Genomic DNA, 11,720 nt, shown 5'->3' on the forward strand with positions numbered 1-11,720 from the left:
CTTTTTTTTTGCACGTGACTCTTGGGGTGTAGACTTTTAGCGCGCGCAAAACCGGAATAGCTGCTCCAGCGGGCGCGCGAAAACCGCGCGCGCGGCATACGTAGTCCAGCGCGCGGGCCGAAACGCAATCGCGCGCCGCTTATTTGCTGCGCCCGCTCCCGCGCGCTGGACTCTCGCGCGCTCGCTCGCACCTCCCACCCCCCTCCAGCCGCGCCGCCGCCGCCGACCGCGCCGCCCGGCGACCGTTCCGGCGCTTCACCGGCCTATCCCCGCCCCGCGCACGCTTTCTCCGGCCCCCCTCTAGGCCCGCCGCCCCGCGCGTGTGCTGGTCCGCCGACGAACAGCGTCGGCGCGCTCGCTGCCGCTCGGCGCCCGCACGGTGTTCGACAAAACGCCTAGAAGGTATGTATTGCTCAAAAGCCATGAATTTCGTGCATGTTGATTGTAGTTTTTTATTTATAGCATAGTATTCAACATTGTAGATGAGTTCGTCGTATGATTCTTCCGAAGAAGAATTTGATATGGAAGAGGAGGAGGATCTTGCAATGATCCTAGCTATGCATATTAATAAAAAACCGAAGCACGGTGGTTTGGTTATGGGTCGGCAAAAAATTTGGAGGGATAGGATCGATGCCCACAACAGATTGATCAGGCATTATTTTGCGGAGAATCCCACATACCCCGAGTCGTATTTTCGTCGCCGGTTTAGGATGAGCACCGAGTTGTTCAGGCGCATTGCAGAGAAACTAGCGAGCCATGACCGCTTTTTTCAGCAAAGGAGGAATGCCGCCGGAGAGCTCGGGCATAGCACCTTTCAGAAGGTGACAGCCGCTTTGCGTATGTTGGCATACGGTATACCGGCTGATCTAGTTGATGATCACTTGGCTATGGGCGAGAGCCAAGCCATCATGTATGTCAAGCGCTTCGCAGTCAAAATTGTGCAAGTGTTTGGCGAGTTGTATTTGAGATCTCCCAACGCTGAAGACGTCGCAAGGCTTTTGGCGATGAACAAAGCTCGCGGCTTTCCTGGCATGCTTGGCTCAATAAATTGCATGCATTGGAGTTGGAAGAATTGTCCAAAGGCATGGCATGGGCAATTCCACGGCCAAAAAAAGGGTTCCACTATAATCCTTGAAGCGGTGGCCGATCAAGAGACTTGAATTTGGCATGCATTCTTTGAAATGCCTGGACCTTTGAATGACATCAATGTTGTCAACCGGCCACCACTGATGAGTAAGATTGCAAATGGGAAGTTGCCACCGGTGCAGTTTATAGCAAATGGCCGTACATACAACTATGGCTATTATCTAGCAGATGACATCTATCTAAAGTGGCAAACCTTTGTCAAGCCGTTGAAAAAGCCAGAAGGTAAGAAAAATCTTGATTTTCACAATGCTCAGGCGGCGGCTAGAAAAGATGTGAAGAGAGCTTTTGGGATTTTGCAAGCCCAATTTGCTATTGTGAGAGGACCGACTAGATTTTGGGATCAAAAGATGCTTTGATACATAATGCACGCTTGTGTGATCATGCACAACATGATCATCGAGAATGAGCGTGGTCAAGATGTAGACTACTCTCAGTATGAGCTCTTGGGATATTCCGTGTGAGTGCGACGGAGGGCTGAAAGGATGGCCCGTTTTGTTGCCTCCTATCATGCCATTCGACGTCCTGCAGTGCATAATGATCTTCAGAAGAATCTCATTGAGGAGTGGTGGGCATGGAATGAACGACAAAGAGCATCATAATTTGTGCATTCGTTATTGTGTTATTTTTTTGCTTTTGTTTTTAAATGTATATGTTGTTTGTGCGCTGCATTTTTGCGCGTTACTGGAGCGGCGCGCGCACGCTGCATTTTAGCGCGGCTGCTGGAGCCAGCGATGCGCGCGCGGCATATGTGTTTTCTGCGCGCGGCACGACCGGCGCCTTGGAGATGCTATGACTAAAATTGGGGTTTTCGATCGGGACGTGAATCACGTAAATTCCGGAGGTAACCAAAGCTTTTCCGGAGGTAACCTAGAAAACTCTCACATCTCAGTCGTTGGTCATCGCTCACGAAGATGCCCCCGCACCGGCGCCGGCACGTAGACCGCCTGAGCGCTCTGCCGGACGAGGTGCTGGAGCGGATCCTCTCCCACCTCCCTTCCGACGAGGCCACGCGCACCACCTCGCTGTCCCGCCGGTGGCGCCGCGTCTCCGACGGCGTGCCGGTCGTGGACCTCGTCGACCGCAAGACGGACCGCCGGTGGCGGGGAATCAGCCTCCCCGTGTGCTTCGACAGCAAGGTGACGGGCGCCATCTTCTCCAAGGGCCCCACCACGCCGATCCGTGTCCTCCGGCTGCACGCGCGCCAGCCGCCGGACGACCTGCTCGACGGCTGGATCGCCACCGCCGCCTCCTCCGGCGCCGAGGAGATCGACCTCGCGCTGCAGTACCGGCACTACTCCCGCCGCAGGCTCTGCCCCTTCGGCAGCTGCTTCGGGAAGGCCGACTTCGGGGAAGACGTCAGGGGCAGCTACACCAAGACGCCGCGCCAGCTCTTCCGGTGCGCCACGCTGCGCCGCCTGCGCCTGGCCAACTGGACGCTCGACCTGCCCTGGGGCGTCGTCGTCGCCGCGTCGCTCCAGACGCTCTGCCTAAAGCGGATCATGGCGCGTGCCGCGGTGCTGCAGCAGCTGGTCTCGAGCTGCCCGCACCTCGCCGAACTGACGCTCGAGGAGTGCCCGACCGCCACCACCATCACCGTGTCCAGCGACCGCCTCCGGAGCTTCGCCATGGTCTGCTGCCACAACGCCCGGCGGGTCGTGCTGCGAACACAGTGCCAGCGGTCCCTACGCTACAAGGGCGGCCTCCCTTCGGACACCATCCTAGACGTCCCCAACTACGGCGAGGTGGTGGCGCTGACCATCGATATCTGTGAGGACCTCACAAGCAAAGCACCAATGGAAATCGCTCCAGTCTTGAGCTCATCAGCCGGTGCAAGAAGCTGACGTACCTTCACCTCGAGCTGCGCCCCTCAATGGCCTACTACAGCAGCGAGATCACAGCCATAGCCCGCGACCACTTACCCCAGCTCCGGCACCTGGTCCTCAAGGGGTTCTTGGCCGCCGATCACGTCGTCCGGTCCGTCGCCGTCCTGGTCGCCAGCACCCTACACCTGGAAGCGCTGTCGTTGTTTCCTCTGGGCTCCGAGACATTGAAGCAGACATACTACTCTGACGATGAGTACGGCGGCAACTCAGATTCAGACCCTGAGCCGGAGATCTGCGACAACGCCGACGACGACATCTATGATGATGAGTGGATGTTCAGGAGCATGTGGCGATGGGGCATCCCTTGCTCCCGCCATAGCCTCAAAAGGATCAATATCGCGAAGTACACTGGGAATGGGTTCGACAGGATACTTGCAAATTTTCTGCTGTCGAATGGTGCAGCTCTGGAGGAATTCTCAGTGACCTTAGCGGCTCCGCTGGCACCACGCAGGGAGGAGATTGCAACTATGTTCAGATGCTGGCGACATAATCCCAGGACTATAGTAACTTGTAGCTAGACAAGGGATAGAAATATATCCGACTTGCTCGGATATTTCTCCGATTTCGTTACACTTTGTTTTTCAGAAACCAACTAGCTAGGCAATATGGCCGGAATCTATATGACACAGAAAGAGGATCAACCGTCTTCCTGAGATTTCATCCTAACTTAAGATGCCATACCCAACATTTTTGTCATGTGTATGCAAACATCATGTAGAAAACACAGTAAGATGATAAGGTTTAGCTTGCACTAACCACTAAGATGATTTTAGAGGTGGCTCTCATCTTTCACCACACACACAAAGGGGGATTCTTCGACCCTTGTAAAAAAAATACAAGAAATAAAGCACATAGACTTTCTTGACGACAGCAATGGAGTTCAGATCCTGGCAATTTAATCGCCGTACCACAGTAACTTGCAACTTGACGACAGCAAAATATATATGAGTTTCTTATTTTTTCATGGGGACAAAGGACTATATGAATATTTTATTTCCCGTGCAACAGTAATTCTATATGAGTTGCAGTGGGCATTCCCGAAATTATCTATTACTAAGCAGAGTTGGAAAAATAAACTGGCTTAATTACTAGGCCTATTAGGCAGACATTGTTATTATTTACACCTCAATAAGCCCCGCGAGCTGCAACAAACAAACCTCGAGACTGCCATTTATTGATTATTAAGATAGCATATATGATATAGGAGCAAACCTTGAGGAGATTTGGCTGTTGAGCAATGCAATGATCCCTTTACAGTGATTTAGCTGTTGCAATCAGATTTTCCACCGTCAGACCAAGCTCCTTGTATATTCTTCCAGCAGGAGCACTTGAACCGAAACGGTCAATGCCGATTGCTTTGCCCTTCTGTCCGATATACTTCTCCCATCCCAGTGTGACACCAGCCTCGATGCTAATCCTGGAAGTAACATCGCTTGGTAGGACACTCTCCTTGTATTCCTCAGACTGCTCCTCAAACAATTCCCAGCAAACAAGCGAGACAACCCGTACAGATTTCCCCTCCTTCCTCAGCTGATCTGCGGCTTTTTCCGCAATCTCGAGCTCAGAGCCTGTGCTGATGAAGATGAGGTCAGGTTTGTTGCCTGAGGAATTGTCAGAAATGACATACCCTCCCTTAGCAACGCCTTCAACCGATGTCCCTTCCAGCTGCGGAAGCTTCTGCCTAGAGAGTGCAAGGATAGAGGGCCTCTTCCTGTTGATAACCGCGATCCTATAAGCAGCAGAAGTCTCAGTTCCATCAGCTGGTCGGAGCATTAATATGCCCGGCATTGCTCGAAGGCTGAATAACTGCTCAACTGGTTGATGTGTTGGCCCATCTTCTCCAAGCCCAATGGAATCATGAGTCATCACAAAGATCACTCCTGATTCAGACAGGGCCGAAAGGCGTATAGGGGCTCTCATGTAGTCAGTGAACACGAAGAATGTCGAACAGTAAGGTATCAGGCCAGGGCTATGTACAGCAATGCCATTGCAAATGGCGCCCATCGCATGCTCTCTAACACCAAAGCGGATGTTTCGCTCTTCAGGGGTGTCCTTCTGGAAATCACCAAACATCTTTAGCAGTGTCATGTTTGACGACGCAAGATCGGCACTGCCTCCAAGAAATCCAGGTATTACTTTAGCAAGAGCATTCAAGCACTGCTGAGATAGGTTCCTTGTAGCATCAGCAGGACTTTCAGGGGTATATTTCTGCAGAAAAAACAAGGGAACAAAGTCAGAATTATAAATCATTTAGAAACTTGATGAATATTACTACATAGACATGACATTTAAGGTTCAGAGGAGAACTCACCGGAAGAGCATCTTCCCACCCAGCCGGAAGCTTCCCTGATATTATGCTATTTAGCTCGACAGCCTCCTGGTGGTATTTCTTTTCATATTCTGCAAACTTTGCATTCCATTCAGCTTCAAGAGAAGCACCCTCGTCAAGATGGTGAGCCCAATGCCTGTAAGGGATGATTATTTTAATCAAACTTCAGTGCAGAACAAACTAAGCTCAATGCAATACCATATTACTATGCAATAATTTGAAAACTGAAATGTAGAGCCTCCGTTCCAAACAAAAATTAAGTGTCCACTGCAGAATAATTGTCAACAAGGTTCAGAACTGAGAATTTGCATCGGCATTCGCCAACAGTAGTATGCTATCTTGTCAAGACTGTTTCCTCGAAACAGACACTATTATACCATAAAATTGGTATTTACCATATGAATGTATGTACAATGAAACTGAAAAAACCTTGTTCAAGATTGTATGAAGCATACAGCATCCAGAACAACTAAATGTTTGAATTTCTTGAAAACAGAATAATTTGTTTGCGAGTACTGTGACGCTCTGCAGCTTGAGTTGTACAAGAACTACACTGTACCTTTTCACCTCATCAGGCACATGGAAAGGCTCATGAGCCCATGAAAGATTCTTTCTGGTTGCCTCTACTTCTTTGGAACCTAAAGCGCTCCCATGGACGCTGTGTGTGCTTGCCTTGTTTGGAGATCCATAACCAATTGTAGTAGTCACCTACATATACAAGACCAGTTCCAGTTGTCACTTGTCTGATGAATATTACTGAAACAGAACAACATTACTGCCTATCTGATCACCTTGATAAGAGTTGGCTTATCTTTGACCTCCTTAGCTTCTTTTATAGCTGCACGGATGTCATCGTAGCCAGTGTTGCCATTCTCCACCCAGATAGTATGCCATCCTAGGGCCTCATATCGGGCAAGCACATCTTCAGTGAAAGCAATAGCCGTACTTCCATCGATTGATATATGATTGTCATCATAGAAGGCAATCAACTTTCCGAGACCCCAGTGGCCAGCAAGGGAGGCGGCCTCATTCGCAACACCTTCCATCTGACAACCATCCCCAAGTATAACATACCTATGGTACCATGAAGAGACAGAATTGTATTACCCCTGTCCCTATGCACATTAGGTTAGTAATCACATCTTGTCTAGCAAGTAAATATTAACTTACGTGTAATGGTCCACGACAGTTAAATCGGGCTTGTTGAAGCGAGCAGCCAGGTGTTTCTCAGCAAGTGCTAGTCCAACTGCGTTTGCAAAGCCCTGCCCCAGAGGACCTACATAAACATAAGAACAGTTCAGGCAAGCATAGTTTCTGTAGTAGAAGCTTTAAAATGTTCACTAGATGTTCAAGAGGCAAACCAGTTGTGACTTCAACACCATCTGTCTCAAAGTTTTCTGGATGGCCAGGAGTTCTGCTTCCCCACTGCCGGAAAGCTTTAAGATCATCTATCTGCATCAGCAAACAACTTTAGAGTTCAGATTTTTTTTTTGTCTTTGTCAGTGTTCAGATAAATTCATCGTGCACCACCCATCATTTTCCTAACATGCTCACCCAATAGAATTTGCTCCCAGTTACTAAAAGAAAGAGTAACTAGATATTCTAAAAATATGATTTTCCAACGGCTCAAACAATTGTGTATTATCCAGACATACATACGTCAAAATTCGACATAGCACAAATACAGAGTTGTGAATTTACTTCAGAATTCAATATCTACATGTATACTGAAATTCTGTGATTGCAGATTACAGTTATCTCTTTTCAGATTTCAGTCATGAATTTACACCGGAAATTTCAACTTTTATGTTACTCGTGAAGCGAGGATTAAACCTCCTAGCAAAATTTTGGTCAAAAATTAGTCAAACAGTACGTGGGTCGTGTGATATGAAACAACTTCAGACAGTTCAGACATTTGACATAGCACGCATACAGAGTTTGGCAGAGCACAAATGCAGAGTTCTTCTGGCAATCGATCAAAGTGTGAGAGAGCTGACCGTGACGCCTTGGTATCCGGCGAGGTGGAGCAGCGCGTAGTGGAGCATGCAGCCGTGGCCGGCGGAGAGCACGAAGCGGTCGCGGTCGAACCAGGCGTGGTTGGCGGGGTTGAAGCGGAGGAACTCGTCGAAGAGGACGTGGCCCAGCGGCGCGCACCCCATGGGGAGCCCCGGGTGGCCGGACTTGGCCTTCTCCACGGCGTCCACGGCCAGGAACCGGATGGTGTTCACCGACCGCTCCACCAGCTCGGCCGCCGCCGGCTGGGCGCGGACCGCCCATCGGCCGCCAGCGCCAGGGGCGACCCGGGCGCGAGCGAGGAGGAAGCCGCCACGACCGACGGACGCCGGGATGGAAGCGGGCGAGGTGGGAGTGGGAGTCGGCGTCGCCATGGCTGGGAAGGTCTGCGAGCTGAGCAGTGAGCACGCACGCGTGGCTTTGCTGGGGAGGCGAGGAGTGTCCGCGGCGGTGGCGGTGCGGCAGCTGGTCAAGGGAGTGTTGAATGAACTGGGCTGGTGGTGCTGCCACGTGCGGCCTCCACGTCGCCGGCCGATCCTTCCTGAAGCAATCCACGTCTCCGGGACACGAGGATTATCAAGTCCACCGCGATCGTGTGCGTGTACACTTTTTTCCGCCTACTTTTTCTTGTAGTCCGTGCCGCATCGCGATGGAATCCTTTTCGTTTTGTTTCGAATGATGCCTTTCTGTGATCAGTGAAGCATCATTTTCAGTCCATACAAATGCAGATAATTCTTCTTTAAAGAAAAACATCTGACTTTTCACGTACAAGAAACATAAAAAATACTTGAAATTATATTTAGATTCATAGACCACCTACCGACTGATACAAGCCAATGACGTGTCATCGTCATTGCCCTCTTTCACCGGCGGCACCAAGGATTTTTTTTACCAGGGCAGGAGCTTATTTGTAATAGATAGATTCCCCACATGATCAATCCACCGGAACAAACAATCGTCTGCAAATGAAAAGAGGCGTAGAGTAGAAAGATCCACACGAATGAACACGGACATAGACTGGATCCACAAAGATTCGGCAAATAGCAAAACCAATTGAATCCCACACGAGATTCGTCGGGGACACGCCTCCACGTGTCTTGCGACAAATGCTAGACAATACAAAGGCAAATGATTCATCCTTATGTTCATGGTTTTTCTTATGTTTGTGAATTTTCTTAATCGCCTAACATTCGAGGTGAAGCTTAGCAAAATTTTATTGTTGTTTTGCCAAATTTTTACTTTTCACTAGTCGTTTATGCCATATGACCCTGGATGTTTTCATACCAATAAAAACACTTAGATCTATTAAGTAAATTACAACCTGGGAGATCATAAAATTACATCACAATCTTCCTCCCAAACGAGCCGGTTCATTGCTGCTCCATCATTGGAGCTAAACTAAAGTTGGTGCGGACGGGAAGTCATCAAGGTCGGTCCTGCTGGACCAACGTCATGGAAAAGAAGTCGTCATAATTGGAAGAGACGCAAATTCAAGAGTCAGACTTCCGTTATAACTCGCGGGCATATTGCCGGCGCCATAGGATGGAACAACATGAGGGGGTGCGTCTAAAGTTCCAAATTGTCGGCCAGGTGCGTCGACATACCATGAAAACTCTAGCCTCATCGTCTAGAAAGGACGACAGGAATCTACGCCGGGAGCCATCGACGCCACCATCAAAATAGGAAAGCTCAAGCTAAACTTATTCAAGAGGTTGTCATCGCTGCAACCGTCAACAATGCTCCACTGTAGAAGCCTAACCCTAACCTCTCTACGAGTTGGCACCGAGGCACCGAGGTTCCTCGCACCTCACATGCCAAAGAGGCAGACAGAGGAGGGAATATACTAGAAATTCAAGAGTCAGACTCGTTATAACTCGCGGGCATATTGCCGGTGCCCTAGGATGGAACAACATGAGGGGATGCGTCCGAAGTTCCAAATTGTCGGCCAGGTGCGTCGACATACCATGAAAACTCTAGCCTCGTCGTCTAGAAAGGACGACAGGAATCTACGCCATGAGCCATCGACGCCACCATCAAAATAGGAAAGCTCAAGGTAAACTTATTCAAGAGGCTGTCATTGCTGCAACTGTCAACAATGGTCCACTGCAGAAGCCTAACCCTAACCTCTCTGCGAGTTGGCACCGAGCCACCGAGGTTCCTTGCACCTCACACGCCAAAGAGGCAGACAGAGGAGGGAATATCTCAGAAATTCACTGTCAACGGTGGTGCATGCTGGAAACGGTTGCTCACCCTAATCGCATCTTAACGAAAAAAGAGAGGAGATAAACACGTTTTGCATGACGTGATAAACCAACTTATGAAAATACATACACGAATATAACTTTCAACCTCCCTGTTTCCATTTTTCACAATGTGAACAAACAACTTATGAAAATACAGTAGTACAATACAATAACTCATGACTCTAATGTAAACAGTATGATATAGTACTTTCGGCGGTGCATTTGGCAATTGAAAAGTATATATGAATAATTATTATTTCCTCCCACATATAGTATATCATAGAGAAAAATGGAAATTTATCTTCTCCATAGTAAAATTTATTTAAATTTTTTTAGGGTAAGTAATACTAATTTGATTAGGCCACGGTGATGCTGACGGGCCTATCAAAGATCCAGCTAAATGGGATGGATGTCGTGGGATGGGCCTTGTGGCGGCTACGTTCGTGGGCCTTCTCCTCCAACCTTCGGATTTTTTGTGGGAGCGCGCACACGTAGTCCCGCGCTCGCCTCCCCTCGTCCGAGAGTCCGGCGGCCACCAGCTCCTCCACTCCCCACTGCTTTATCAGGTGCTCCAGTATGCCACGGTAGTCGGAGGCTGTGTAAATACCGACCTGGCGCGCCACAGCTCCGTAGTGCGCGAAGAGGTCATCGTCGCGGCCGTCGGTCATGAGGGACGCCGGCATGACGATCCGACGGCGCATCATGTAGGCCAGCGCGCGAACCGCGCCGTCAGGGTCGATCTCGAACAGCTTTGCCACGATGCGCGTGTAGGCCAGCTCGTGCCGCTTCTCGTCGGCGGCGATGGCGCCGCATATGCGGGCGAGCGCCACGTCACCGTGCTCCTTGGCGCGCCGCGCGGTGTTGCCGTGGGAGATGAAGGTGGCGCGCTCCTGGAAGGCGACGTAGATGAAGCCGTGGTAGGGGCTCCGCGCGGCGTTGAGGACCATGCCGGACCGGATGAGGTTGTGGATGGTCCTCTCGACCTGCCGCATGTCGACACGGCCGGAGAGGAGGTAGAGGTACCTGTTGAGCACGTCGCCGTGGCGGTTCTCCTCGGCAGACCAGCCGCGGGTCCAGCGCGCCCAGGCGGTGCCGCTGGAGCCGGTGAGGTCGTGGACGGCCTGGAAGCGGTTCGCCATGCTCTGGTAACTCGGGAGGGCCTCCTCCGTCACCATGTTGCCCACGAGGCACACCAGGTGCGCGTCTGGCAGGCCGGCCGCGCGCGCCCGGAGGTCGCGGCACGCCGCGTGGAAGCCATCGGCGCCCAGCGACGCCGGGTCCGGCAGCAAGTCCGTCGGCTGCCACGCCACCTCTGCAGGCTTCAGGAGCGGCACCACGTTCGCCTCGGCCCAGGGCTCTAGCTGGTCGAATACCTCTAGCTTCGCCGGGTCCAGGTACGCCAGCCACTCTTCGTCGGCGCCCTCCTCCTCGTGCTTAACCGCAACGGCGGCGCTCCGGCCAGTGCACGTGGTTCGCCTGCGAAAAATCCAGCGATCTATTGAATTGCATGCATTCATACAGTCCTACGTACACTTAATTCATCACAGATTCGCCTGAAGTGAAGGACATACAGTATGTATGTACGTACCGGTAAGTGATGGTGGTCACCTGCTGGAGACCGAGACCCGTAGCATTCCTTGTTCTTGTCCATGGCCTTGCTGGTGGACAAGGATGTTTGAGGAGCCATGAGGCCGCCATACCGCGCTCTGCTCTACTCCACCAAGATGGAAGCGGAGTACATCTTCTTTTGCGTGGTTGGCACATATTTATAGAGCAGCTGGCTTCACTCCTCCATTAGTAAGTGCCTATAGCTTCAATCCTCCATGAGTAAGTGCCGGGAGTAAGGCAATACGCATGGAAATTCTATGGAGCGTACATCCGCGTCACGCTCACATTGTCGCATTAATTTGCTAAATTCAAAAAGGGAATGGCTGACATGCAAGTCATGTGAGTTTTATATTTGGATGAAGATACTACGGCGCATAACCCTTCTTCTTCTTCCTCAGCAGATCGCCGCACGGGCCGCCGGCCCCTGTCACCCGCGACCGCCCTGCCCTCCCCTGAACCGCCCCCCGCCGCCGGTCTTCCGCCGCTCCCAGCCATCCC

At 51.0% G+C, this 11,720-nt stretch overlaps 3 protein-coding genes across 3 annotated transcripts; 1 reads left to right on the top strand and 2 right to left on the bottom strand.

Moving 5' to 3' along the window:
• The first annotated feature begins 1,971 nt into the window (after positions 1-1,971).
• Positions 1,972-2,987, top strand: LOC119357534 (F-box/LRR-repeat protein At2g42720-like). The gene has a single exon (XM_037624448.1). The coding sequence runs from the start codon at positions 2,058-2,060 to the stop codon at positions 2,985-2,987; it is 930 nt and encodes a 309-aa protein (XP_037480345.1). The 5' UTR covers positions 1,972-2,057.
• Positions 2,988-3,835: 848 nt separating this feature from the next.
• Positions 3,836-7,809, bottom strand: LOC119353075 (transketolase, chloroplastic-like). Its single transcript, XM_037619656.1, has 7 exons — positions 7,356-7,809; positions 6,720-6,810; positions 6,529-6,634; positions 6,150-6,432; positions 5,918-6,066; positions 5,341-5,494; positions 3,836-5,237 (listed from the first exon to the last, which is right to left on the bottom strand). The coding sequence occupies exons 1-7, from the start codon at positions 7,743-7,745 to the stop codon at positions 4,281-4,283; spliced, it is 2,130 nt and encodes a 709-aa protein (XP_037475553.1). The 5' UTR covers positions 7,746-7,809; the 3' UTR covers positions 3,836-4,280.
• Positions 7,810-9,709: 1,900 nt separating this feature from the next.
• LOC119357535 (acyl-[acyl-carrier-protein] desaturase 7, chloroplastic-like) lies at positions 9,710-11,301 on the bottom strand. The gene is made up of 2 exons (XM_037624449.1): positions 11,223-11,301; positions 9,710-11,109 (listed from the first exon to the last, which is right to left on the bottom strand). Exons 1-2 carry the CDS (start codon positions 11,299-11,301, stop codon positions 9,971-9,973), a joined length of 1,218 nt encoding a protein of 405 aa, XP_037480346.1. The 3' UTR covers positions 9,710-9,970.
• Between the last annotated feature and the right edge of the window lie 419 nt (positions 11,302-11,720).

The sequence above is a fragment of the Triticum dicoccoides genome, chromosome 2A (assembly GCF_002162155.2).
Source record: "Triticum dicoccoides isolate Atlit2015 ecotype Zavitan chromosome 2A, WEW_v2.0, whole genome shotgun sequence".
Lineage (NCBI taxonomy): Eukaryota > Viridiplantae > Streptophyta > Magnoliopsida > Poales > Poaceae > Triticum > Triticum dicoccoides.

Coding starts and splice junctions, on each gene's coding strand:
- LOC119357535 (XM_037624449.1), bottom strand. CDS start 11,301: ATGGCTCCTCAAACATCCTTGTCCACCAGCAAGGCCATGGACAAGAAC. Junction 11,110..11,222: donor CGGGTCTCGGTCTCCAGCAG/GTGACCACCATC, acceptor GCAATTCAATAG/ATCGCTGGATTTTTCGCAGG.
- LOC119353075 (XM_037619656.1), bottom strand. CDS start 7,745: ATGGCGACGCCGACTCCCACTCCCACCTCGCCCGCTTCCATCCCGGCG. Junction 6,635..6,719: donor TGGTGTTGAAGTCACAACTG/GTTTGCCTCTTG, acceptor ATGTTTATGTAG/GTCCTCTGGGGCAGGGCTTT. Junction 6,067..6,149: donor ATAAGCCAACTCTTATCAAG/GTGATCAGATAG, acceptor TTGTATATGTAG/GTGACTACTACAATTGGTTA.
- LOC119357534 (XM_037624448.1), top strand. CDS start 2,058: ATGCCCCCGCACCGGCGCCGGCACGTAGACCGCCTGAGCGCTCTGCCG.